The sequence below is a fragment of the Salvelinus namaycush genome, chromosome 12 (assembly GCF_016432855.1).
Source record: "Salvelinus namaycush isolate Seneca chromosome 12, SaNama_1.0, whole genome shotgun sequence".
NCBI lineage: Eukaryota > Metazoa > Chordata > Actinopteri > Salmoniformes > Salmonidae > Salvelinus > Salvelinus namaycush.
The window spans coordinates 11,250,087-11,276,011 of NC_052318.1; the positions used below are offsets into that span (position 1 = coordinate 11,250,087).

General features: G+C 43.7%; 1 protein-coding gene across 2 annotated transcripts in view; it reads right to left on the bottom strand.

The window, feature by feature from the left end:
* Positions 1 to 2,444: 2,444 nt before the first annotated feature.
* The window catches only part of LOC120056455 (unconventional myosin-VIIa-like), a 66,284-nt gene continuing 42,803 nt past the window's right edge, over positions 2,445 to 25,925 (bottom strand). Inside the window, exons 35-49 of one of the 2 annotated variants that reach the window (XM_039004624.1) lie at positions 22,376 to 22,545; positions 17,721 to 17,914; positions 17,137 to 17,261; positions 16,785 to 16,942; positions 16,196 to 16,349; positions 15,882 to 16,037; positions 15,382 to 15,487; positions 15,111 to 15,224; positions 8,298 to 8,385; positions 7,568 to 7,674; positions 7,301 to 7,486; positions 5,934 to 6,044; positions 5,409 to 5,492; positions 5,187 to 5,306; positions 2,445 to 4,042 (exon numbers count right to left, since the gene is read on the bottom strand). In XM_039004624.1, the coding sequence (XP_038860552.1) occupies positions 3,950 to 4,042; positions 5,187 to 5,306; positions 5,409 to 5,492; positions 5,934 to 6,044; positions 7,301 to 7,486; positions 7,568 to 7,674; positions 8,298 to 8,385; positions 15,111 to 15,224; positions 15,382 to 15,487; positions 15,882 to 16,037; positions 16,196 to 16,349; positions 16,785 to 16,942; positions 17,137 to 17,261; positions 17,721 to 17,914; positions 22,376 to 22,545 (1,966 nt within the window). In that variant the 3' untranslated portion in view covers positions 2,445 to 3,949. Of the gene's footprint in view, positions 4,043 to 5,186; positions 5,307 to 5,408; positions 5,493 to 5,927; positions 6,045 to 7,300; positions 7,487 to 7,567; positions 7,675 to 8,297; positions 8,386 to 15,110; positions 15,225 to 15,381; positions 15,488 to 15,881; positions 16,038 to 16,195; positions 16,350 to 16,784; positions 16,943 to 17,136; positions 17,262 to 17,720; positions 17,915 to 22,375; positions 22,546 to 25,925 lie in introns of both variants that reach the window. The other variant, XM_039004623.1, reaches the window with a different exon arrangement.

Genomic DNA, 25,925 nt, shown 5'->3' on the forward strand with positions numbered 1-25,925 from the left:
GAGTTACGTGAACCACAAATGCTTGACCATTTTGTTAGTGTGTGAGTAATGGTCGATAAGATGTGTGAATATGACCAGACCGGGGTTCAATTAGTATGTGTTTGTTTTCTTTTGAAATACTTTAGCTGTGCTTGATTGCCCTTTCCTGGCATAAGGGAACCAATGAAGTAGTCCCAAAAAGTGCACTCTGCCCATCTGGGATCTGGCACTCCTCTCAAGCTTCGTTTCTACCTGCCGCTTACAGGCATCCTGTGTCCTGATCTGGCACTCCTCTCAAGCTTCGTTTATACCTGCCGCTTACAGGCATCCTGTGTCCTGATCTTGTCCACATTCAAATTGTGACCACATTTTCAGTCTACACATGCTATTAAAATGTATCTTATGTGTCCTCATTGTGACCAGATTTCCTGGTCATTCCCTGTAAAGTCAATTATTTGACAGATATTCTTTCAGAATTGTTATTCACATATTGATGCCATAAAGCAACGGTCCCACCTGTGAATGGTTTTAGAGGGTGGGGTAATGATGATTTGTAAATTATTTCACTGTCCAGATCCGTCTACACTTGTAAGGCTGCGTTTAGACAGGAAGCACAAATCGGGTCTTATTTTCCACTAATTGGTGTTTTGACCAATCAGATCAGCTCTTTTGCCTGTAATTGGGCAACATTTCAGAATTGGGCTGCCTATCTAAATGCAGCCTGCGTGCCTGAGGCCGTGTCTAGGCTTGACAGTTCATGCAGGTTTAGTATTCTGATCATAGAGTTCTGATCATGGAATTCCAAACGCGTCATGTGTCTACACCTACATTGAAATGCGTCTACCGTGTCCGCATTCCCTTTTCCCGCGCTATATTCAAATGCCAGTATGCATTCTACAAACGGTGGAATAGGGATAATATGATAGCTAGTGCCATCAGTCGTTGTGTTAACTACTGTAGCTAGCTAGCCAGCAAGCAACGCAAAATGAATTGCAAACGGATTAGCATAACTCTAGCCAAAAAAACAAAACGTTATAATGAAAAGGTTCCTCTCGGTCCCAAAATACGTTTTCTGGAGACTTGTGGGAGGAGTGCTGATGACGTTACCCATTGTATGCACTTTCAGCAGCCTGATGCGTCCAGACTGAGGAGAAATCCGCCTCCTGAAGTGGTCAGCCAGATCTGAACACAATCAGACCACAAAGCGACATTTGTGCGTCTAGAGACCCATCTTTTCAATGCGATCTTCCTATTCTGATAGCAGAAGTCATGTAAGTGTCAAGTGTAGACACGACCTAACTACCTCCGGAGGTCGGCAGGAACATCTGATCACAATGTATTTTGATTGTCTACACCTGTTTAAAAATGTGGACACAATCATAATATGGAGAAGATCAGAACAAAGGACGCATGTTGGAAACAGCGCTGAAGTATCACAAAGAAAAATTAGTACTATTAGAACTCCGGTTTGGATATGATAATCCTCTGTTTATGTCTGGAGATATATTAATGTGTTTGATTGGTTCTGGTCAATGTTTATAAGTACTTATCACTTTATTGAGCATAAGGCATTGTAACGAGGTGAAGTCCATAGAACTTTGCAACATATAATCACTGCAACGACATAAGTGACCTACAGAGAACAATTACACTGTATTTCCATGGTCCATATATCTATATTTTATATGGTTCATATTGAGGTCATTGTTTTTAACAAATTTGTTTAGGCTTTTCAACACAAATGAAAATCCTTCTGGCAAGGATAAGAAAAAGAAGCTAATGTTGTACAATATTTTGTCCTTTTAGCCAAATTATAGCAGAACTCTTACATCGCTCCAGTTGACTGTGCCTCAGCTTTACTGTGCAGTGTTGTCAAATCAATGTGAAGAATACCAACTTCAGCTCTGGTAGCTGAAAGACACTTTTTCTAGTAATGATTATGAAACCTGTTAGATTTCTTTATGACTGACAACATATTGATGAGTAACTCAGCGCCACGGCAGCCTTTAAATCACTATACAAAGCTGTAGGAATACCTAGGAAAAAAGTATGTTTAGCCAAAGAATCACAGTATAAGATACCAGTCTGATTTGTGATCGGCGTACGACACCTGTAGTATTATCTTGGTTGTAAGATCGTTATAGAAATAATTATCTGTTGTTTACAGTTATGTCATTCTGTTACAATCAGAAGAGTATTATATTAAAATGATAGTCTAAAAGTAGAGCTCAGTTGGTGGTGATAGCCATTGTATTTTGTATGAGCCCATTTCGCTATGACATTGTAAACTATGGGATTACTTTTGCATAAACATCAGAAGTTAACTGAACTGTTTTGTGACATTTTTGTTGCTTTGAGCGTAAAATGCACACATGTTTTCTCTTTATGTGATAGTGAAATAGGCTCATTCATCTTTTGGGGTGATGAACATTAGGCATGAAAGGAAATATTTGTAATTTCTTTATTGATACCAAAATATTTGGTGTCATGGACCAACATTTAAAAAACAGGAACAATTTGACCTAAATGAATATCCACTATACAGAGCGGTGCACAACAATAATGTCACTGAGATTACTTTTTAAGGTAGACTAAGCAATTTGACATCACCATTCACAGTGGGGTGACTTCCTGTTTACAGACATCAACAATAACATAACTTTAATATGCCAAAACTGCCATCATTAAGAGCCAATAATGGCAGTCCTGACATTTTTGTTGTTAATTTCTGTATGTAGATTATATTTTGTCTATGATGATGTCATAACAGAGTTGACCTTTAATACTTAAAAATCCTTGATTTGATCCACCATTTCTTTTTTAAAGACAAGTCATATGGACCGGGAGTCTTTATTTACAGAATAGATTTTCTTCAATGATTAATTCATTAGGCAAACAGCTAAATATGTGCTTGTTAGAAATATCACATTATTAAATATTGTCAACTTTCCACTAAATGTTTTTACAGTGATGTGGTACACACACTGTATGCAAGGTCCTAGAGCCAGCTAATGTCCAGAGATCAATCTGACTGTTCTCATCAAATGTACTTCAAATATACTTCATTAATAAATCAAATGTACTAATAACACTGATCGGGTATTCAAAAAAAGTATTTAGCCCGCCTGCGACGAGGGCCAATTTTGAATTAAACTCTAAAACAATATAATGCAATGATTACACATGACATCTATAGTATGGACAAGCCATAGTTGTATAGGGTTAGGCCCAACATTTATAAATCACATTATTGGACATTTTACAATCAAATGCTTTGCATAAAAACATTTTCTAAATAAAGCTCTTGATTAGTTGCCATGTAAAAAGTTGCAATCGTTGGTTGTGCATTTGGGTCAAGTAAAGGCAATTGGTGATTGTTAAGACAGGACCCAAGATATAAACCAACATCTGACGATAAGTCAAAACATTGTCATGGCCAAAACATAAATCAAACATTTAAATCGTCACCATATCTATCGACAATGCAAAAAGAGTATTCTTGTCGTAATACTGCTATCATGCCTCCATCCCTATAACCAACGATCTATGTACATTTCTGTAACGCAATAGTGTGTGGAGATGCATGATTTCCAATGTCTCTCAGACTTTGCTGTGAGATGTTGCATCAACGTTGTGTCTGTAGTGCTGAGATTAACAGTATCTGTACAATAGACTATTAGACCAGAGGTTCTCAAGCTCCTGTCCTTCCCACTCTCTTCCATCTACATCTTAGGGAGAATCTGTCAAGTGCGTGTATGCGTGTGTGTATGTCATTGATTGTGTGTGTGTGCATGGGTACGTGCACATGTATGTGTGCGAGTGTGTGTATGTATGCATGTAATTGATTTAGCATGTTATGGAGGAAGGGTTGTATTTATCCCTCTATGTTTTGATGAAACCGTGTGATAGATCACAAAGCCCTCGAGGCCTACACTAATACACTCAACAGCGGGATCCATGACTTTCCACATCACTTGATGTTGCCACGGGAACCGCGCTGTTTGGTCATGGTGGTCAGCATCTGGCTGATGTAAGAGGTCAGGAGGTCGTCCATCTTGTAGCCCTGTGGTCACACAGACAAACAAACCAGTTCAAAGGTACATTAATGCCTTGCAATATTTAATTGCAGAATATGAATCAGACGTGTTCAAATACTTCAGAGTGCGCTTGATTGAGCTTGCCTGGTGCAATGGAGCCAACGGAGTATACCCAAAAGTTAATCTGCCCAACTGTCACTCCAAACAGGCCCTATCAAACACTCAGCATTTGAACCCAGGTCTGCCTGCATTTACTATTTAAAAGTTCAACAAAGCTACAGAACCACACGTATACCATTGAAAAGGCTTTTCTATCTGCATACAGGCTAATTTCAGGCTAAGACCATGACTGTGACTTTTGACCATAGGACACTTGCACTCTTATCAAGTCTGGCATTACCATCATCAAATCATCTAGTCTAACTGCAGTGGGTTGCCAGAAGCACCAGTCTCCTCCATGAGCAGACACACTCTGTTGAAAGGGAATCTAGCCTACAAGATGAAATGAACAAATTATTCAATAAACCCTTCATATATAAAAGCTGATATTTCGCCTACATTTACATTACATTTTAGACCCTCAATATTTATTGGAAAGGAGCATCAAGATCACCGTGCACTTTCACCACCCTGTGAAGTTCATCATAACTTATTTAATCTGTAGCCTAATAAACTGCATGTTTTCCCAAGTCGTAGTAGGAGGACCACACACCATATCATTGTGTGACTCCAAGTTTACTTCAATATGATGGTTATTATATCAATATTTACGCATAAAGGCATTTCCACCGCCATTTCTTGCATAATTCATTTTACAGACACAAAAAGATCCCACCATGTCAAACAAACAAATTACAAACAAAATAATTATCTGTTGGCATTTATAATATTGTACCAAAACTTCCTGTTCCCATCACAGCTGTTGTGATTTTTTTTAAATACGGTATGACATTACTTGCATAAAAACTGTGGATGGGAACGTGGTTATAGTAAGTCAATATTTCCTCAATTAAGTCATTATCAGCAAAGTCAATGCTTGTAGGAAAAGACATGTGCTTGTTTTGGTACGCATCTTTAGAATACTTTAGTTGATACAGTATGTATAATGTAATTTTATTACATATGTTATGTCATGTCATGTTGTGGGTGTTGAAACGTCCAGTAGCTCACCAGTGAGGTCTCACACAGCAGCTTGGTGCCCCTGACCAGGTTTCCGATGGTGATGTGGAAGTAGGTGTTGCCACTGCTCCAGTTGGAGATCTTCGTGAATGGGTGTGTGGTCAAGATGTCCTGTTGAGGTGGGAATTGGAGAATTACACGGTAAACACACACATACACAACTTCCATAACACACATGTGCACACACACTCATGCATGTAGGCACACACTTACCTTTGACTTGGGGTCGATCAGGCTGACACCATGTTTGTTGATTGCTATCAAGAGGATCTCTGGGAAGTTTGGATCACTGGTTTGCTGTTGAATAGGAAAACATCAGTTTAGTCACAATTGGTATCTTACAAACCTATAACAAACAACTTGAGTTTGTGATGTTTTAAAAATTCATTAAATAAATAAATAGATACTGGAATTGAGGCAGACAATAGGCCCTTATACAGATAAACTGACAGAGATAATACATTTATAAAACAAGTTGAAAAAATAAAAGTAGCAAGGAATGCACAACAACTCTTTGACCAGGTCAATAATAATAGTCCACGACTGAGATTGAATTAACTATTCTGAAATTAACCCCATTGATCAAGAAAATTCATTTGAACAAAAACCTCCCAAAGTACTAATCAGCACTCAAATATACACGGTGACTCAAATGTAAAAAAAGAAAAATCACAAACAATGATCATTCTATACCATTTGCACAAGAACAAGAATTCATATAGAAATCTTTACTTTGACTTCAAAGAAGGCCGAACCAAACGTAGGCCACTTGAAGATGACTTTGAGGAATGAGAGCTTGGCCTCCTCTCGAGTCTTCCCCGACTGCTTGTTGAAAAACGCCACTATAGACTGTAAGACAGAAAAACAAGCAGCAGAGAGTGTGACCAAATATGATTTAACCCCCCGGATTCCTATACGCTACAAAACTGTGTTAGCCCATTGAGCTAAAGCCTAGGCATTCGCTCTGGGAGCTAACACTAGTCCTCAGGCCTAAGGCAAGGTTACTCATCACCCAAGCGTGGTTCCCTGAACTACAGTGCATTCAGAAAGTATTCATACCTCATGACTTATTTCACATTTTGTTGTGTTACAACTTGAATTCAAAATTGATTAAATGTCTCACCCATCTAAACACAATGACAATGTGAAAACAATGCTTTATGACTTTTTTGCTAATTTATTGAAGAATGAGTCAATACATTTTAGAATAACCTTTTGCAGCGATTACAGCTGTGAGTCTTTCTGGGTAAGTCTCTAAGAGCTTTGCACACCTGGATTCGACAATATTTGCACATTATGCTTTTTAAAATTCTTCAGGCTCTGTCAAGTTGTTTGTTGATCATTGCTAGACAGCCATTTTCAAGTCTTTCCATAGATTTTCAAGCTGATTTAAGTCAAAACTCAGGAACATTCAATGTTGTCGTCAGTGTATATTTGGCTTTGCGTTTTAGTTTTTTTTCCTGCTGAAAGGTGAATTTGTCTCTCAGTGTCTGTTGGAAAGCAAACTGAACCAGGTTTTCCTCTAGGATTTTGCCTGTGCTTAGCTGTACTCTGTTTCTTTTCATCCTAAAAAACTCCCTAGTCCTTACCGATGACAAGCATACCCATAACAGGCTTCCTTCTTTTCACTCTGTCATTTAGTTTAGTACTGTGGACTACAATGTAACTACAATGTTGTTGATTCATCCTCAGTTTTCTCCTATCACAGCCATTAAACTCTGTAACTGTTTTAAAATCACCATTGGCCTCATGGTGAAATCACTAAGCAGGTTCATTCCCCTCCAGCAATTAAGTTAGGAAGAATGCCTGTATCTTTATAGTGACTGGGTGTATTGATACACCATCCAAAGTGTAATTATTAACTTTACCATGCTCATAGGGATTTTCAATGTCAGTTTTTTTTTACCCATCTACCAATAGGTGCCCTTCTTTGCGAGGCATTGGAAAACCTACCTGGTCTTTGTGGTTGAATCTGTTTGAAATTCACTGCTCGACTGAGGGATGTTACATATAATTGTATGTGTGGGGTACAGTGACGAGGTAGTCATTCAAAAATCATGTTAAACACTATTTATGCCAACAGAAATTCAAATTTCCCGACTCACCCGTTTCCAGTCATCAGGCGAGAGGTATCTGATCTGGTCCTGAGGGATCAGCTCCTTCAACATCTTGGGAATGTTTGGAAACTGGGATTTGTCCTCCTCAAACTTCACCCTGTAGATCAGCGCTCCCAGCTGGAAAACCTCTTCCCGGGAACACTGGTGGTAACCACGGAGATACTTGGGAAGCTCCTGAAGAAAGAGCAGTGAGGAGGGTCAATACACTTAGACAAATACGCACACGCACGCGCACACCCACACGCACACACACACCTGGTAGTAGTGAAAGATGTAGTCAGCCATGGAGTCTTTCCCTGGCGTGGTATTGGTCCACAATTTCTTCATGAAGAAAACCTGATAGGTCAGTGAAGGCACTACACCTGCAGATGGACGATACCGAGAGATTCAGGACATACTTCTCATATTAATACATCAACATAGATGGCAAGTTCCCCAACCCAAGCTTAACCTTCCTCTAGCTTTAACCACAACATGTTGACAAACCTATAACATGAAACACCATGTTTGATAAAATATGTATGTGGCCCACTCCTGAAGGTGCTGAAATTTGGGTCATCAATAAATCCTTAGGATTAATATGGTGTGTCATTCTTTATTTATTTTTTTCTGACCCCAATAATGTTGGATGCCTACAGGAAAGTTGAAAATAGACTTATTTAACCCTCAAACTACCAACTTGGGTCATTTTGTGTCACAGCCCAAAGTTGGTTTATTCAATTCTTTCAATTTGAGAGACTTTATAAAAATCATATTTTGATCAGAGTGAAACAGATCTGAGATGATATATGGTTGTTTCTCTGGAGCAAAATTTGAGAAGAGAAGTATGAGAAAATAAGCAATCCTTTTTCAGTGTTGAATAAAGCTAAGTTTTGTCTTGGAGAATTAAAGGTGATAAAGAAGAGATCTCATCTTGGATTTTCCGTTCCTGCGGGTAACCTTTCTACTGAATATAGGGCCCTCTACAGTCAACAAATGTCTTTACCGTCCTTTGCAGGTCTGGCTTTTTTGATCCAGTCGGTCAGATGTCTCACAAAGTCAAAGAAGAAATCCCCCTCAGGCACACTGATGACCTGGAAACAACCAGCAAAGGTCAAACACAAATATCAATAGAGTTACAGTGCACTCGGAAAGTTTTCAGACCCCTTGACTTTTCCCACATTTTGTTACATTATAGCCTTGTTCTATAAGGGGGCGACAGGTGGTTAGAGCGTTGGACTAGTAACCGAAAGGTTGCAAGATCGAATCCCCGAGCTGTCAAGGTAAAAATCTGTCGTTCTGCCCCTGAACAAGGTAGTTAACCCAACACGGTTCCTAGGCCATCATTGAAAATAAGAATTTGTTCTTAACTGACTTGCCTAGTTAAATAAAGGTAAAATGAAATTCATTTTTTTAATGTTCTCAGCAATCTACACACAATACCCCATAATGACAAAGCAAAAACAGGTTTTTAGAAATGTTTGCAAATTAAAAACTGAAATAACACATTTATATAAGTATTCAGACCCTTTACTCAGTACTTTGTTGACGCACCTTTGGCAGCGATTACAGCCTCAAGTCTTCTTGGGTATGATGCTATAAGCTTGGTACACCTGTATTTGGGGAGTTTCTCCCATTCTTCACTGCAGATCCTCTCAAGTTCTCTCAGGTTGGATGGGGAGCGTCACTGCACAGCTATTTTCAGGTCTCTCCAGAGATGAGAGTTCAAGACCGGGCTATGGCTGGGCCACTCAAGGACATTCAGAGACTTGTCCCGAAGCCACTCCTGCATTGTCTTGGTTGTGTGCTTTGTGTCGTTGTCCTGTTGGAAGGTGAACCTTTGCCCCAGTCTGAGGTCCTGAGCGCTCTGGGGCAGGTTTTCAACAGGGGATCTCTCTGTACTTTGTTCTGTTCATCTTTCTCTTGATCCTGACTAGTTTCTCTTGATCCCACCGCATGATCCTGCTGCCACCACCATGCTTCACCGTAGGGATGGTGCCAGGTTTCCTCCAGAAATGACGTTTGGCATTCAGGCCAAAGAGTTCAATCTTGTTTTCATCAGACCAGAGAATATTGTTTCTCATGGTCTGAGAATCCTTTAGGTGCCTTTTGGCAAACTCCAAGTGGTCAGTCGCCTTTTACTGAGGAGTGGCTTTTGTCTGGCCACTCTACCATAAAGGCCCGATTGGTGGAGTGCTGCAGAGATGATTGTCCTTCTGGAAGGTTCTTCCATCTCCACAGAGGAACTCTGGAGCTCTGTTAGTGACCATCGGGTTTTTGGTCACCCTGAGGCCCTTCTCCCCCGATTGCTCAGTTTGGCCGGGCAGCCAGCTCTAGGAAGAGTCTTGGTGGTTCTAAACTTCTTCCATTTAAGAATGATGGAGGCCACTGTGTTCTTGGGGATCTTCAATGCTGCAGCAATTATTTTGGACCCTTACACGGAATCCAAACCGGCTGCGCGCGTGCGCCATCGTGCGCTATCGTGCATAAATGTATTTTGCCACCCCACACCAAATGCAATCACGACACGCAGGTTAAAATATCAAAACAAACTCTGAACCAATGACATTAATTTGGGGACAGGTCGAAAAGCATTAAACACGTATGGCAATTTAGCTAGCTAGCTTGCACTTGCTAGCTAATGTTCATTTGTCCTATTTAGCTAGCTTGCTGTTGCTAGCTAATTTGTCCTGGGATATAAACATTGAGTTGTTATTTTACCTGAAATGCACAAGGACCTCTACTCTGACAATTAATCCACACATAAAACAACCAACCAAATCATTTCTAGTCATCTCTCCTCCTTCCAGGCTTTTTCATCTTTGAACTTATATGGTGATCGCATCTAAACTTTCATTGTATTATCATGACTTCCGGCAACACAGTTCGTATTTCAATCACCCACGTGGGTATAACCAATGAGGAGATGGCACGTGGGTACCTGCTTCTATAAACCAATGAGGAGATGACTTTCAGCGCGATCTGCGTCAGAAATAGGAACAACTTCCATTTTAGCCCTTGGCGTCGCAGACGCTCGTTGGCGCGCGCGAGCAGTGTGGGTGCAATAATTTCTAAAATGTATTTTCGCGCATGCGACGTGTCCGGTCTGGTCAGCTTGTTACCCAGATCTGTGCCTCGACACAATCCTGTCAAGGAGCTCTACGGATAATTCCTTCGAACTCATGGCTTGCTCTGACATGCACTGTCAACTGTGGGACCTAATGTAGACAGGTGTGCCTTTTCAAATCATGTCCAATCAATTGAATTTACCACAGGTGGACTCCAATCAAGTTGTAGAAACATCTCAAGGATGATCAATGGAAACAGGATGGACCTGAGCTCAATTTCGAGTCTCATAGCAAAGTCTGAATATTTTTATGTAAATGTGATATTTCAGTTTGCAAAAATGTTATGTCTTAAAAGCTGTTTTTGCTTTGTCATTATGGGGTATTGTGTGTAGATTGGTGAGGGAAAATAACAATTTAATCAATTTTAGAAAAAGGCTGTAATGTAGAAAATGTGGAAAAAGTCAAGGGGTCTGAATACTTTCCGAATGCACTGTAATCTAGAATCAGTTGAATCATCCTCACATTCAGATTATATTCTGTGACAGTAGCGAAATCTTACTAAAATAACAAATTGGTGTGTAGGAGTTATAGAGGAGGATGGATAGAGTAGAGAGGTATCTTTAAACTATTAAGATCTGCATCTCACACTGTAATATATTATTTGGATGAATATTATTAAATTGTAACATTTTATATATGCAGTACTGTTCAAAAGTTTGGGGTCACTTAGAAATGTCCTTGTTTTTGAAAGAAAAGCAAATTTTTTGTCTGTTAAAATTGATCAGAAATACAGTGTAGACATAGTTGATGTTGTAATTGACTATTGTAGCTGGAAACGGCAGATTAAAAAATATATATCTACATAGACGTACAGAGGCCCATTATCAGCAACCATCACTCCTGTGTTCCAATGGCACGTTGTGTTAGCTAATCCAAGTTTATCATTTTAAAAGGCTTATTGATCATTAGAAAACCCTTTTGCAATTATGTTAGCACAGCTGAAAACTGTTGTCCTGATTAAAGAAGCAATAAAACTGGCCTTCTTTAGACTAGTTGAGTATCTGGAGCATCAGCATTTGTGTGTTTGATTACAGGCTTAAAAAATGGCCAGAAACAAATACCTTTATTCTGAAACTCGTCAGTCTATTCTTGTTCTGAGAGGTTCTCGTACAACGCTGTGTACTACTCCCTTCACAGAACAGCGCAAACTGGCACTAACCAGAATAGAAAGAGGAGTGGGAGGCCCCATGTACATTAGAGTATCTATTTTGAGAAACAGACGCCTCACAAGTACAGGCAGCTTCATTAAATAGTACCCGCAAAACACGAGTCTCAACGTTAACAGTGAAGAGGCGACCCCTGGGATGCTGGCCTTCTTGGCAGAATTCCTCTGTCCAGTGCCTGTATTCTTTTGCCCATCTTAATATTTTATTTTCATTGGCCAGTCTGAGATATGGCTTTTTCTTTGCAACTCTGCCTAGAAGGCCAGTGTCCTGGAGTCACCTCTTCACTGTTGACGTTGAGACTGTGTTTTTTTGCCGGTCCTATTTAATGAAGTTGCCAGTTGAGGACTTGTGAGGCGTCTGTTTCTCAAACTAGAAACCCTAATCAAATCAAACTTTATTTGTCACATGCGCCGAATACAACAAGTGTTGACTTTACCGTGAAATGCTTACTTACAAGCCCTTAACCAACAGTGCAGTTCAAGAAGAAGAACATATTTACCAAGTAGACTAAAATAAAAAGTAGCACAATAAGAATAACATAACAAGGTTATATACAGGGGCACCGGTATCGAGTCAGTGTGCAGGGATACAGGCTAGTTGAGGTAATCTGTACATGTAGGTGGGGGCGAAGTAACTATGCATAGGTAACAAACAAACAGCGAGTAGCAGCAGTGTACAAAAGGAAGGGGGGGTCAAGGTAAATTGTCCGGTGGCGATTTTATGAATTGTTCAGCAGTCTTATGGCTTGGGGGTAGAAGCTGTTGAGGAGCCTTTTGGTCCTAGACTTGGCGCTCCGGTACTGCTTGCCGTGTGGTAGCAGAGAAAACAGTCTATAACTTGGGTGACTGGAGTCTCTGACAATTTTATGGGCTTTCCTCTGACACCGCCTATTATATAGGTCCTGGATAGCAGGAAGCTTGGCCCCAGTGATGTACTGGGCCGATCGCACTACCCTCTGTAGCGCCTTACGGTCAGATGCTGAGCAGTTGCCATACCAGACAGTGATGCAACCGGTCAGGAAGCTCTCAATGGTGCAGCTGTAGAACCTTTTGTGGATCTGGGGACCCATGCCAAATATTTTCAGTCTCCTGAGGGGGAAAAGGTTTTGTCGTGCCCTCTTCACGACTGTCTTGGTATGTTTGGACCATGATAGGTCATTGGTGATGTGGACACCAAGAAACTTGAATCTCTCGACCCGCACCACTACAGCCTCGTCGATGTTAATGGGGGCCTGTTCAGCCCGCCTTTCTTGTAGACCACGATCAGCTCCTTTGTCTTTCTCACATTGAGGGAGAGGTTGTTGTTGGACCCTGATCTCTCTTTTGACGAACATATCAAGACTGTTTCAAGGACAGCTTTTTTACATCTACGTAACATTGCAAAAACCAGAAACTTTCTGTCCAAAAATGATGCAGAAAAATGTATCCATGCTTTTGTCACTTCTAGGTTAGACTACTGCAATGCTCTACTTTCCGGGTACCCGGATAAAACACTAAATAAACTTCAGCTAGTGCTAAACACGGCTGCTAGAATCTTGACTAGAACCAAAAAATGTGATCCTATTACTCCAGTGCTAGCCTCTCTACACTGGCTTCCTGTTAAGGCAAGGGCTGATTTCAAGGTTTTACTGCTAACCTACAAAGCATTACATGGGCTTGCTCCTACCTATCTTTTCGATTTGGTCCTGCCGTCCATACCTACACGTACGTTACGGTCACAAGACGCAGGCCTCCTAACTGTCCCTAGAATTTCTAATCAAACAGCTGGAGGCAGGGCTTTTTCCTATAGAGCTCCATTTTTATGGAATGGTCTGCCTATCCATGTGAGAGACGCAGACTCGGTCTCAACCTTTAAGTCTTTATTGAAGACTCATCTCTTCAGTAGGTCCTATGATTGAGTGTAGTCTGGCCCAGGAGTGTGAAGGTGAACGGAAAGGCGCTGGAGCAACAAACCGCCCTTGTTGTCTCTGCCTGGCCGGTTCCCCTCTCTCCACTGGGATTCTCTGCCTCTAACCCTGTTACAGGGGCTGAGTCACTGGCTTACTGGTGCTCTTCCATGCCGTTCCTAGGAGGGGTGCGTCACTTGAGTGGGTTGAGTCACTGACGTGATCTTCCTGTCTGGGTTGGCACCCCCCCTTGGGTTGTGCCGTGGCGGAGATCTTTGTGAGCTATACTCGGCCTTGTCTCAGGATGGTAAGTTGGTGGTTGAAGATATCCCTCTAATGGTGTGGGGGCTGTGCTTTGGCAAAGTGGGAGGGGTTATATCCTGCCTGTTTGGCCCTGTCCGGGGGTATCTTAGGACGGGGCCACAGTGTCTCCCGACCCCTCCTGTCTCAGCCTCCAGTATTTATGCTGCAGTAGTGTATGTGTCGGGGGGCTAGGGTCAGTGTTATGTCTGGAGTATTTCTCCTGTCTTATCCGGTGTCCTGTGTGAATTTAAGTATGCTCTCTCTAATTCTTTATCTCTCTCTCTCGGAGGACCTGAGCCCTATGACCATGCGTCAGGACTACCTGGCCTGATGACTCCTTGCTGTCCCCAGTCCACCTGGCCGTGCTGCTGCTCCAGTTTCAACTGGTCTGCCTGCGGCTAAGGAACCCTGACCTGTTCACCAGACGTGCTACCTGTCCCAGACCTGCTGTTTTCAACTCTCTATAGACAGCAGGAGCGGTAGAGATACTCTGAATGATCGGCTATGAAAAGCCAACTGACATTTACTCCTGAGGTGCTGACCTGTTGCACCCTCTACAACCACTGTGATTATTATTATTTGACCATGCTGGTCATCTATGAACATTTGAACATCTTGACCATGTTCTGTTATAATCTCCACCCGGCACAGCCAGAAGAGGACTGGCTACCCCTCATAGCCTGGTTCCTCTCTAGGTTTCTTCCTAGGTTCTGGCCTTTCTAGGGAGTTTTTCCTACCACCGTGCTTCTACACCTGCATTGCTTGCTGTTTGGGGTTTTAGGCTGGGTTTCTGTACAGCACTTTGAGATATCAGCTGATGTAAGAAGGGCATTATAAATACATTTGATTTGATTTGTAATTTCCACTTTGAAATTTCAGATTTGATTTTCCCTTACGAAAAATGTATCAACCCCTACAAAAATGTCCATTAATTTTAATCCACCTAATAATTTACATTTCTTGTTGCTGCAGGATTATTTTCCTGCTGTAGCAAATTGGCTGAAATTAACATCCTACATCTGTATATCCACCAATTTTTAACATTTGTGTTTTTTCATCAGAAATTAGTACTTATGGGTACCACTATTTGTGTGTAAAATATTACTTTTCTCAGAGACATCATACAACCAGGTGAAGTCTTTTTTCATGAAGTCATAAAGAATTCAGGGAAATATGTCATATTTTGGTTGTTATCTGGTCATATAAGCAGATTACAACCAGTTGAATATGTCATGTTTAAAAGACATCCTTTAACAACCTGTATACAACCTGACCATGACGTCACAAAGCATGTCCTAATGACCTCATTGCAACCATATCCTAGTAGTGTACTGTACCTTGTCAGTGATCTTGACAAACAGGCTGAAGCCCTCGGAGGACTTGAGGAGTAGTCTGCCTGAGATGTTCAGACAGAAATCTTTGGCCTTGGTACTTGACTCCACTTCGAAAGCCTGTGGGGGAAAAACTGTCATATTTACACAATTTTTTATAAAGTGACCACACAAAATGTTCCAGATATTAATAAGTCAGCGTGTGTGCTGTTTTTGTCCCTGTGACTCAACGTTTTGGGCCTCAACGAGCCATTGCTACTTTGTAATGACCTCTCACCTCGTCTGTGTCATCGGGGAAGTACACTTTGTGAAAGATTTGTGTGGTCTTGTGCTGGATGGCCTCCACCTCCACCAGGTGAGGTGGGTACTTCCTGGATCCGTTACTGTATTGGTAAGGAGAGAGCACTATGGGTACAGAACATTATAGGTACTGTAGTACATCATGCTACAATTACTGTTGGACTGTTAGTTCACCCAGGGGAAGACAAGAGATAGACAAAGGAAGGAATATGAGTAAGGAGGCATGGATCTTGAGTCGATCTCTAGTTAGGAGCTGAATCCACACAAGTAACTCAAACTTTTGCCTAAATCTGGCATGGATTTCAAATTACGATTCAGCCCTATTGCCTAAATATGTCATAATTTTTTTTCTCTGTTTACATGGCTGAGAAACTTTTATAAATGGCAAAAATACTTATAACCAAATGGTTAAACACGTAATGTGTGTAATGTCGGAACACTTAAAGTAAATACACTGTACAAGTGGGTTATCCCTACCGTAATGCCTTCTGGAGTCTCTGCATGCAGTCAGGGGCGAGGGGGTGATGCTTCTTAGCCTGGAGGAACTTCTGAACGTGGGGTAGCAGAATGTTACTGGGGGGGAACAGACCTGCACACAGCCACAGCAGCTCCCAGCCCTTCTCCTCGCTGTACCTGCACACACACACACACACACACACACACACACACACACACACACACACACAACACAACACAACACAACACAACACAACACAACATGGTCAATCCCCATATGACCATAACTTCCCTGGGAGAGTAGATGTGTATGTCGACTGTAGTCTCAGACATACTTGATGTGATTCTCAGTGAGCTGTTTGAGGATCTGACAGTAGATCTCATCTTTGAGTGGCTCCGCCTTCAGCGCTCCCTCAAAGATCTGGTCGGTCAGCTCGTTGACCGAACGCGCTCGCTTGGACGGGTAGTCACCCATATACTTCAACAAGGGTGCAGGGGAGAGGTCAAGGACCATGACCAGACATTGACCTCAAGACTAGGCACGTTAAACACAGACATAATACTATGATGCAGTACAACATAATATACATAATGCTAAATATAACATGTTGAAGTTTGCATCAGATTTAAAGGGATTGTTTACCCAAATTACACAATAGTTTCCTTACCCATAAGCAATCTATGGCCAAAGTAAGACAGCAATCCATGCTTTGTTTTAGTTTACCTGGCCACTGTCTCCAAATGCTAACTATTTAGCATTTTTGTCAAAAGATCTATGCAAGTTCATATCCCTGATATTAGCATATTTCACATTTCATGTTTAAATCATCCTACAGTGTTCAAAATAAAGTTACTTTAAGATTATTTGGACATGAAGCGTGAAAAAGTAATTGATACACAATGGCTGCAAGGCAGTAAAGATATCGATGAAGGCCAGTTGAGCCTCCTGGGAGAGCTCCTCGTGGGCCAGCACCTTCTTCAGTAGGGGCTGTTTGAGGGGCTCCCTGGCGCAGCACCACAGACGCTCCTTCCCGCGGCCCTTAGTGATCATCACCCTGCTCAGAGTGCTCTTGGGAGGGGATCTGGAGGGGTGGAGTAGGGGTGGATAGGAAGAAGGGAGGGGGAAATATGGATGAAGGGAACAGAGAGGGATGAGTGGAACAGAATGTGTGTGTGTGTGTGTGTGTGTGTGTGTGTGTGTGTGTGTGTGTGTGTGTGTGTGTGTGTGTGTGTGTGTGTGTGCGTTGATTGAGTGAGTGAGTGAGTGAGTGGCTACCTGAAGTAATCGTAGGAGAACTCCTCTAGGGTGTAGGGCTTGACCTTGTCCTCACTCTCAGCAAGGCCCAGCTGGGACAGGTTTATGGACTCTCTTCTCTGGTCTGGAGTCATAGTCACCAGAGCCTAGCAGAGAGAGAGAGGGGGTTGGAGATGGAGGGAGGGAGGGAGGGAGCGAGAGAGCGGGGGAAGAGAGATGTAGAGGGAAGGAAGTAGGAGAAGGAGAGAGAGCAAAGGAAGAAAACGAGAGGGAGAGAGTGAGATGGAGAGAAAAGGGAGGGGAAATGGAGAGGGAAGGGAGTAGAGAGGATGAAAGAGACAAGTTGGGAGAGTGGAGAGAGAAAGAAAGACATACAGTCACAAAAAAGAGCTTCAGTAAACTACAGAATGAGAGCTGTAAAGACAGTATGAAGCATGAATGCCTGAGGACATCATCAACACCACCACCATATTGTCATACTGTGGTATAAATTCTTCAAGATTCCATAGATTTCCAACATGATCCATTAATGATAATTTGTTTCTAAAAGATCCTGGAACTTTGGAAATGTACAGAGAATTTTGTAACCCTATGAGGTCACTCACCACGATGTCATACTGCGGCCGGGTTACGGTGGGCAGGACGTAGACGCAGTCGGCCGGGAAGTCCCCCTGTTGCTTGGTCCTGTCATTGACCCCGTGGGCCCACCCTGAGGTCATGACCTGCTCGCCACAGTGCTCGTCCAATAGGATCAGGTCGCCCTTGGAAAAACTGAGGAAGGTGGAGTCCTCGCCGCCCGCTACAGGAACACAACATTCAATTCAATGTACCTTAATGTCTCCTGTGATGGAACGTCATTTGTGGTGGTTGGTAAATACAACTTAAGGAGGTATCGCGTGTGCGGGAGTTATAAAAGTTAGATTTATCTACAATGGTAAATGCAAGACACACATTCATTACTAGGGGACAGCTCGAGATCGAATTTGAATACTGAAACAATATTGCAAAAGTCAGAGAGACAGACAGCAAAGATTATACAAATATCCGCTGTTTAAAACAAAATCTTAGTTTAAAAGAAATGTGAGGTAATGTCTAGATGCTTTTTATAGTGGAGATCAACCTCTGGAGATCAAGGGCTTGACAATCTGGACCCCCTATTTCTGAAACTGTCCGCCGCCATTGTCGCACCCCCTATTACCAGCCTGTTCAACCTCTCCTTCGTATCATCTGAGATCCCCAAGGATTGGAAAGCTGCCGCGGTCATCCCCCTCTTCAAAGGGGGAGACACCCTGGACCCAAACTGTTACAGACCTATATCCATCCTGCCCTGCCTATCTAAGGTCTTCGAAAGCCAAGTCAACAAACAGATCACTGACCATCTCGAATCCCACCGTACCTTCTCCGCTGTGCAATCCGGTTTCCGAGCCGGTCACGGGTGCACCTCAGCCACGCTCAAGGTACTAAACGATATCATAACCGCCATCGATAAAAGACAGTACTGTGCAGCCGTCTTCATCGACCTGGCCAAGGCTTTCGACTCTGTCAATCACCATATTCTTATCGGCAGACTCAGTAGCCTCGGTTTTTCTAATGACTGCCTTGCCTGGTTCACCAACTACTTTGCAGACAGAGTTCAGTGTGTCAAATCAGAGGGCATGTTGTCCGGTCCTCTGGCAGTCTCTATGGGGGTACCACAGGGTTCAATTCTCGGGCCGACTCTTTTCTCTGTATATATCAATGATGTTGCTCTTGCTGCGGGCGATTCCCTGATCCACCTCTACGCAGACGACACCATTCTGTATACTTCTGGCCCTTCCTTGGACACTGTGCTATCTAACCTCCAAACGAGCTTCAATGCCATACAACACTCCTTCCGTGGCCTCCAACTGCTCTTAAACGCTAGTAAAACCAAATGCATGCTTTTCAACCGTTCGCTGCCTGCACCCGCACGCCCGACTAGCATCACCACCCTGGACGGTTCCGACCTAGAATATGTGGACATCTATAAGTACCTAGGTGTCTGGCTAGACTGCAAACTCTCCTTCCAGACTCATATCAAACATCTCCAATCCAAAATCAAATCTAGAGTCGGTTTTCTATTTCGCAACAAAGCCTCCTTCACTCACGCCGCGAAACTTACCCTAGTAAAACTGACTATCCTACCGATCCTCGACTTCGGCGATGTCATCTACAAAATAGCTTCCAATACTCTACTCAGCAAACTGGATGCAGTTTATCACAGTGCCATCCGTTTTGTCACCAAAGCCCCATATACTACCCACCACTGCGACCTGTATGCCCTAGTCGGCTGGCCCTCGCTACATGTTCGTCGTCAGACCCACTGGCTCCAGGTCATCTACAAGGCTATGCTAGGTAAAGTGCCGCCTTATCTCAGTTCACTGGTCACGATGGCTACACCCACCCGTAGCACGCGCTCCAGAGGTGTATCTCACTGATCATCCCTAAAGCCAAAACCTCATTTGGCCGCCTTTCCTTCCAGTTCTCTGCTGCCTGCGACTGGAACGAATTGCAAAAATCTCTGAAGTTGGAGACTTTTATCTCCCTCAACAACTTTAAACATCTGCTATCTGAGCATCTAACCGATCGCTGCAGCTGTACATAGTCCATCGGTATATAGCCCACCCAATTTACCTACCTCACCCCCATACTGCTTTTATTTATTTACTTTTCTGCTCTTTTGCACACCAGTATCTCTACTTGCACATGATCATCTGATGATTTATCAGTCCAGTGTTAATCTGCTAAATTGTAATTATTCGATTTATTGCCTACCTCCTCATGCCTTTTGCACACATTGTATATAGATTCTCTTTTTTTCTACCATGTTATTGACTTGTTTATTGTTTACTCCATGTGTAACTCTGTGTTGTTGTCTGTTCACACTGCTATGCTTTATCTTGGCCAGGTCGCAGTTGCAAATGAGAACTTGTTCTCAACTAGCCTACCTGGTTAAATAAAGGTGAAATAAAAAATAAAATAAAATAAAAAAAAGTTTAGAAATTGCCTGGCTGGGCTGATGAGACAGTGGATTGCGCAGTCAGATGGAACAGAGTAAATAGACATTTTAAGGTCATAGATTTAGCCTGTGGTAACTTGTGGAATAGACACTGGCTGGAATGCGGTTTTAACCAATCAGCATTCAGAATAAGACGCAACCGTTGTATAAATGGTCAATAAGTCAATTTCAAAGTTAAAAACAGTCCATTAAATGATAAAACATAGTAGGTTAGGGCTTGGCTCATCGCGATCTAGCGACTCCTTGTGGCAGGCCGGGCGCCTGCAGGCTGACCTCGGTAGTCAGGTGAACGGTGTTTCCTTCGACACATTTATGCAGCTGGCTTCTGGGTTAAGCGGGCGGGTGTTAAGAAGCATGGTTTGACGGGTCATGTTTCAGAGGACGCATGACTCGACCTTTGCCTCCCGAGCCTATTGGTGAGTTGCAGCGATGAGACAAGATCGAAATTGGGGAGAAAAAGGGGGTAAAATAAAAAAAGAATACAAAATATATATACATTAATGGTCAAAGGTTTTAGAACACCTACTCATTCAAGGGTTTTTCTTTATTTTTACTATTCTCTACATTGTAGAATAATAGTAAAGACATCAAAACTATGAAATAACATATGGAATCGTGTAGTAACCAAAAAAGTGTTGAACAAATCAAAATATATTTTATATTTGAGATTCTTCAAATACCACTTGCCTTGACAGCTTTGCACACTCTTGGCATTCTCTCAACCAGCTTCACCTGGAATGCTTTTCCAACAGTCTTGAAGGAGTTCCCACATATGCTGAGCACTTGTTGGCGCCTTTTCCTTCACTCTGCGGTCCAACTCATCCCAAACCATCTCAATTTGGTCGAGGTCGGGGGATTGTGGAGGCCAGGTCATCTGATGCAGCACTCCATCGCTCTCCTTCTTGGTAAAATAGCCCTTACACAGCCTTTAGGTGTGTTGGGTCATTGTCCTGTTGAACAATTATAGTCCCACTAAGCCCAAACCAAATGGGATGGCGTATCGCTGCGAATGCTGTGGTAGCCATGCTGGTTAAGTGTGCCTTGAATTCTAAATAAATCACAGACAGTGTCACCAGCAAAGCACCCCCACACCAAAACACCTCCTCCTCATGCTTTACGGTGGGAAATACACATGCGGCGATCATCCGCTCACCCACGCCACATCTCACAAAGACACGGCGGTTGGAACCAAAAATCTCTAATTTGGACTCCAGACCAAATAACTCTGTGAAGCATTTATTTGGGCTGCAATTTCTGAGACTGGTAAATCTAATGAACTTATCCTCTGCAGCAGAGGTAACTCTGGGTCTTCCTTTCCTGTGGCGGTCCTCATGAGAGCCAGTTTCATCATAGCGCTTGATGGTTATTGCGACTGCACTTGAAGAAACTTTCAAAGTTCTTGACATTTTCCGTTTTGACTGACCTTCATGTCTTAAAGTAATGATGGACTGTCATTTCTCTTTGCTTATTTAAGCGGTTCTTGACATAATATTGACTTGGTCTTTTACCAAATAGGGCTATCTTCTGTATACCCCCCTACCTTGTCACAACACAACTGATTGGCTCAAACGCATTTAGAAGGAAAGAAATTCCACAAATTAACTTTTAAGGCACACCTGTTAATTGAAATGCATTCCAGGTGACTACCTCATGAAGCTAGTTGAGAGTGCCAAGAGAGTGCAAAGCTGTCATCAAGACAAAGAGTGGCTACTTTGAAGAATTGTTTAACACTTTTTTGGTTACTACATGAGTCCATATGTGTTATTTCATAGTTTTGATGTCTTCACCTTTATTCTACAATGTAGAAAATAGTAAAAATAAAGAAAAGCCTTTGAATGAGTAGGTGTTTTAAAACTTTTGACTGGTACTGTATATATATAAAAATACAGCGGGTTAGAGCAGATTAACCCTAAAACATCAATATCAACACACAATTACAACACAATTAATATAGCTTTTTTCACTGCTGTGGTTTAGAAGATAAAACATGAAATGGAGCCATTCCCTCTTTGAAAAAGAGACATACATTATAAAAATTACACAGAGTTGCTTCTCATATTGTAGTCTGTATAAGAAAACACCTACAAGATCACAGTAATTTACCATACTTGGAAGACATGACCTGTTCTTAATTGAAAAGTGTTGCCATTGTGGACCAATGTGCATTGCCCCTGTTTATTAACCTAATAGGATAAAGTAAATAAGAGCTAGTAGGTTACTTACCGGGGTTGGGGCAGTCCAGCAGCGCCACCACAAACTTTGACCTCTTCCTGAGGCCCTCCAGGAAGGTCACGACGAGGTCGCGTATGTCCTCGGCATTATTGGAGGTGAACGTGTACTCGTCTCCTTTGATGGTGGCCAGCGAGAAGCTCTGGCCCTGGAGCTTACCACCTCTGTCAAGGGAAATGATTCTTACAATATCAAAACAATGTCACAATTAAAATATAATTTCATATATATTTTATATCTTATTTAGGTCTTTACATGTGTATATATTGTGGCGTACCGCGGACAAGCCACCAGGGGGAGACTCATCACGTGGCAGTGGCTCCCTCTGCTGGACGTGCCAGGTCTCGACGGGTCCTCCGGCCAGGACTAATTGGGGCTGATTGAGGCTGGTGAGTAATCAAGGGCTGATTGCTCACCAGCCGTACGGGGCCCATAAAGCTGCCAGAAGGGCAGCACACAGGAGGGTTGTAGGTAGTGAGAGGTTGCTACCAGATAGAGGTCGTCACGGTCTGCTAGAACTGAGGGGCTCAGTGTTCCACCCCAGAGGAGACAGCATTCCCCGGAGCCCAGAAGGCGGTAATCCGGCAGAGGTCTCCTGGAGGAGACCTGTTTCTTTTCTTTTGCTTTATTGTTTTAAATAAACACCCTTGAAACTGAGGTGTCTCCGTGTCGGATCTGTGTAAATATCTAGATCAAACCCCTTGGTCTACCACAAGTGGTGGAGAATGCGGGCAATCTGACAATGTGGTCAGACCAGGGTTGACGTTTACTCATGGATGAGTTGATAGCTCAGTTTGTTTGGGCCCAACAAGCACAACAGGACATTCAGGAACCAACGCTGGAAGAACAGCGTCTAAAGAATGTCCGCAAGCTGCGAGGAGAAACGCAGACCGAGTCGCATCAAGCTAACGACATCGAGACCTACTTCTGCACATTTGAATGGACAGCACTCCGGGAAGGATGGCCCAAGGTGAAGTTGGCAAGTCTGCTGGCCCCGTTTCTGTCTGGAGATGCTCAAAAGACATTATGACCTCAACACCGAACAGGCGGATATCTCCGACTGTCTCAAGAGGGAGGTACTCAGCCGCTACGGGTACAGCCTGGCCCATTGGGCCCAACTGGTCCACAACTGGAGGTTCGTGGCTGAAGCTTCCCCCCGAGCCCAGATGAGCGACCTACTGTGCATCACCAGGGCATGGCTCCTAACAAACGTAGCCATCCCCGTCAACAAAGTGGTTATGGATCGCTTCTTACGGGCGCTACCTCACGACATGAAGAGGGCGGCAAGCCTACGTATGCCCCAGACCTTGGACGACCTCTTGGGAGCCATGGAGATGCACCAGAATACTGAGGCCCTGCTGAAGGGGACGCAGGCCGAGTCCGAGAGCCGTCGGTGGGGACGAAAGGACAACCCCACCACGTACTCCCCAATCTGACAGTCAGGCGGGCTAAAGGACTGCAGACCCACGGAGAGACAGCCGAGGCAGAGTCCACCTGCTGCAGACAACCTTAGGTGGACGGAGACCAAAGGAGGTGATTTGAGTGTGGCGCCCGGGGGCACCTCACATGGAGTTGCCCGGGTCGAGAAGAGTTGATGCCATCAGCTGGCCCAGAAGACAAGCTGGGCGCAGGAGTAAACTATGTCATCTTCTGTTGGGCCCACAGCGAACGACTAGCACCCACGGTCCCGGTGAAAGTCGCTGGTCACGACCCCCACACTCTGTTGGATTCCGGGAGTGTGGTAACGCTCGTACAAATGCCGGTGACCGACGAGAGCGGGGACGGACCGTCGCACGCGGCCCGGAAGCAAGCGGTTGCCAACCCCGTGTCTACGGATCCGAAGTTGGGGTCCGAGGGGCGCCGGAACCAACCTCACCTGGTGAACAACCAGAGGAGGGTTGTAGGTAGTGAGAGGTTGCTACCAGATAGACTTACTCACAGTCTGATAGAATTGAGGGGCTCGGTGTTCTACCCCAGAGGAGACAGCATTCCCCGGTGCCCAGAAAGCAGTAATCCGGAAGAGGTCTCCTGGAGGAGAACTGTTTCTTTTTCTTTATTGTTTTAAATAAACACCCTTAACTGAGGTGTGTCAATGTCTGATCTGTGTAAACGTCTAGATCAAACCCCCTGGTCTGCCACAGTAAATACACTGCTCAAAAAAATAAAGGGAACACTAAAATAACACATCTAGCTGAATGAATGAAATATTCTTATTAAATACTTTTTTCTTTACATAGTTGAATGTGCTGACAACAAAATCACACAAAAATTATCAATGGCAATCAAATTTATCAACCCATGGAGGTCTGGATTTGGAGTCACACTCAAAATTAAAGTGGAAAACCACACTACAGGCTGATCCAACTTTGATGTAATGTCCTTAAAACAAGTCAAAATGAGGCTCAGTAGTGTGTGTGGCCTCCACGTGCCTGTATGACCTCCCTACAACGCATGGGCATGCTCCTGATGAGGTGGCGGATGGTCTCCTGAGGGATCTCCTCCCAGACCTGGACTAAAGCATCTGCCAACTCCTGGACAGTCTGTGGTGCAACGTGGCGTTGGTGGATGGAGCGAGACATGATGTCCCAGATGTGCTCAATTGGATTCAGGTCTGGGGAACGGGCGGGCCAGTCCATAGCACCAATGCCTTCCTCTTGCAGGAACTGCTGACACACTCCAGCCACATGAGGTCTAGCATTGTCTTGCATTAGGAGGAACCCAGGGCCAACCGCACCAGCATATGGTCTCACAAGGGGTCTGAGGATCTCATCTCGGTACCTAATGGCAATCAGGCTACCTCTGGCGAGCACATGGAGGGCTGTGCGGCCCCCCAAAGAAATGCCACCCCACACCATGACTGACCCACCGCCAAACCGGTCATGCTGGAGGATGTTGCAGGCAGCAGAACGTTCTCCACGGCGTCTCCAGACTCTGTCACGTCTGTCACATGTGCTCAGTGTGAACCTGCTTTCATCTGTGAAGAGCACAGGGCGCCAGTGGCGAATTTGCCAATCTTGGTGTTCTCTGGCAAATGCCAAACGTCCTGCACGGTGTTGGGCTGTAAGCACAACCCCCACCTGTGGACGTCGGGCCCTCATACCACCCTCATGGAGTCTGTTTCTGACCGTTTGAGCAGACACATGCACATTTGTGGCCTGCTGGAGGTCATTTTGCAGGGCTCTGGCAGTGCTCCTCCTGCTCCTCCTTGCACAAAGGCGGAGGTAGCGGTCCTGTTGCTGGGTTGTTGCCCTCCTACGGCCTCCTCCACGTCTCCTGATGTACTGGCCTGTCTCCTGGTAGCGCCTCCATGCTCTGGACACTACGCTGACAGACACAGCAAACCTTCTTGCCACAGCTCGCATTGATGTGCCATCCTGGACGAGCTGCACTACCTGAGCCACTTGTGTGGGTTGTAGACTCCGTCTCATGCTACCACTAGAGTGAAAGCACCGCCAGCATTCAAAAGTGACCACAACATCAGCCAGGAAGCATAGGAACTGAGAAGTGGTCTGTGGTCACCACCTGCAGAACCACTCCTTTATTG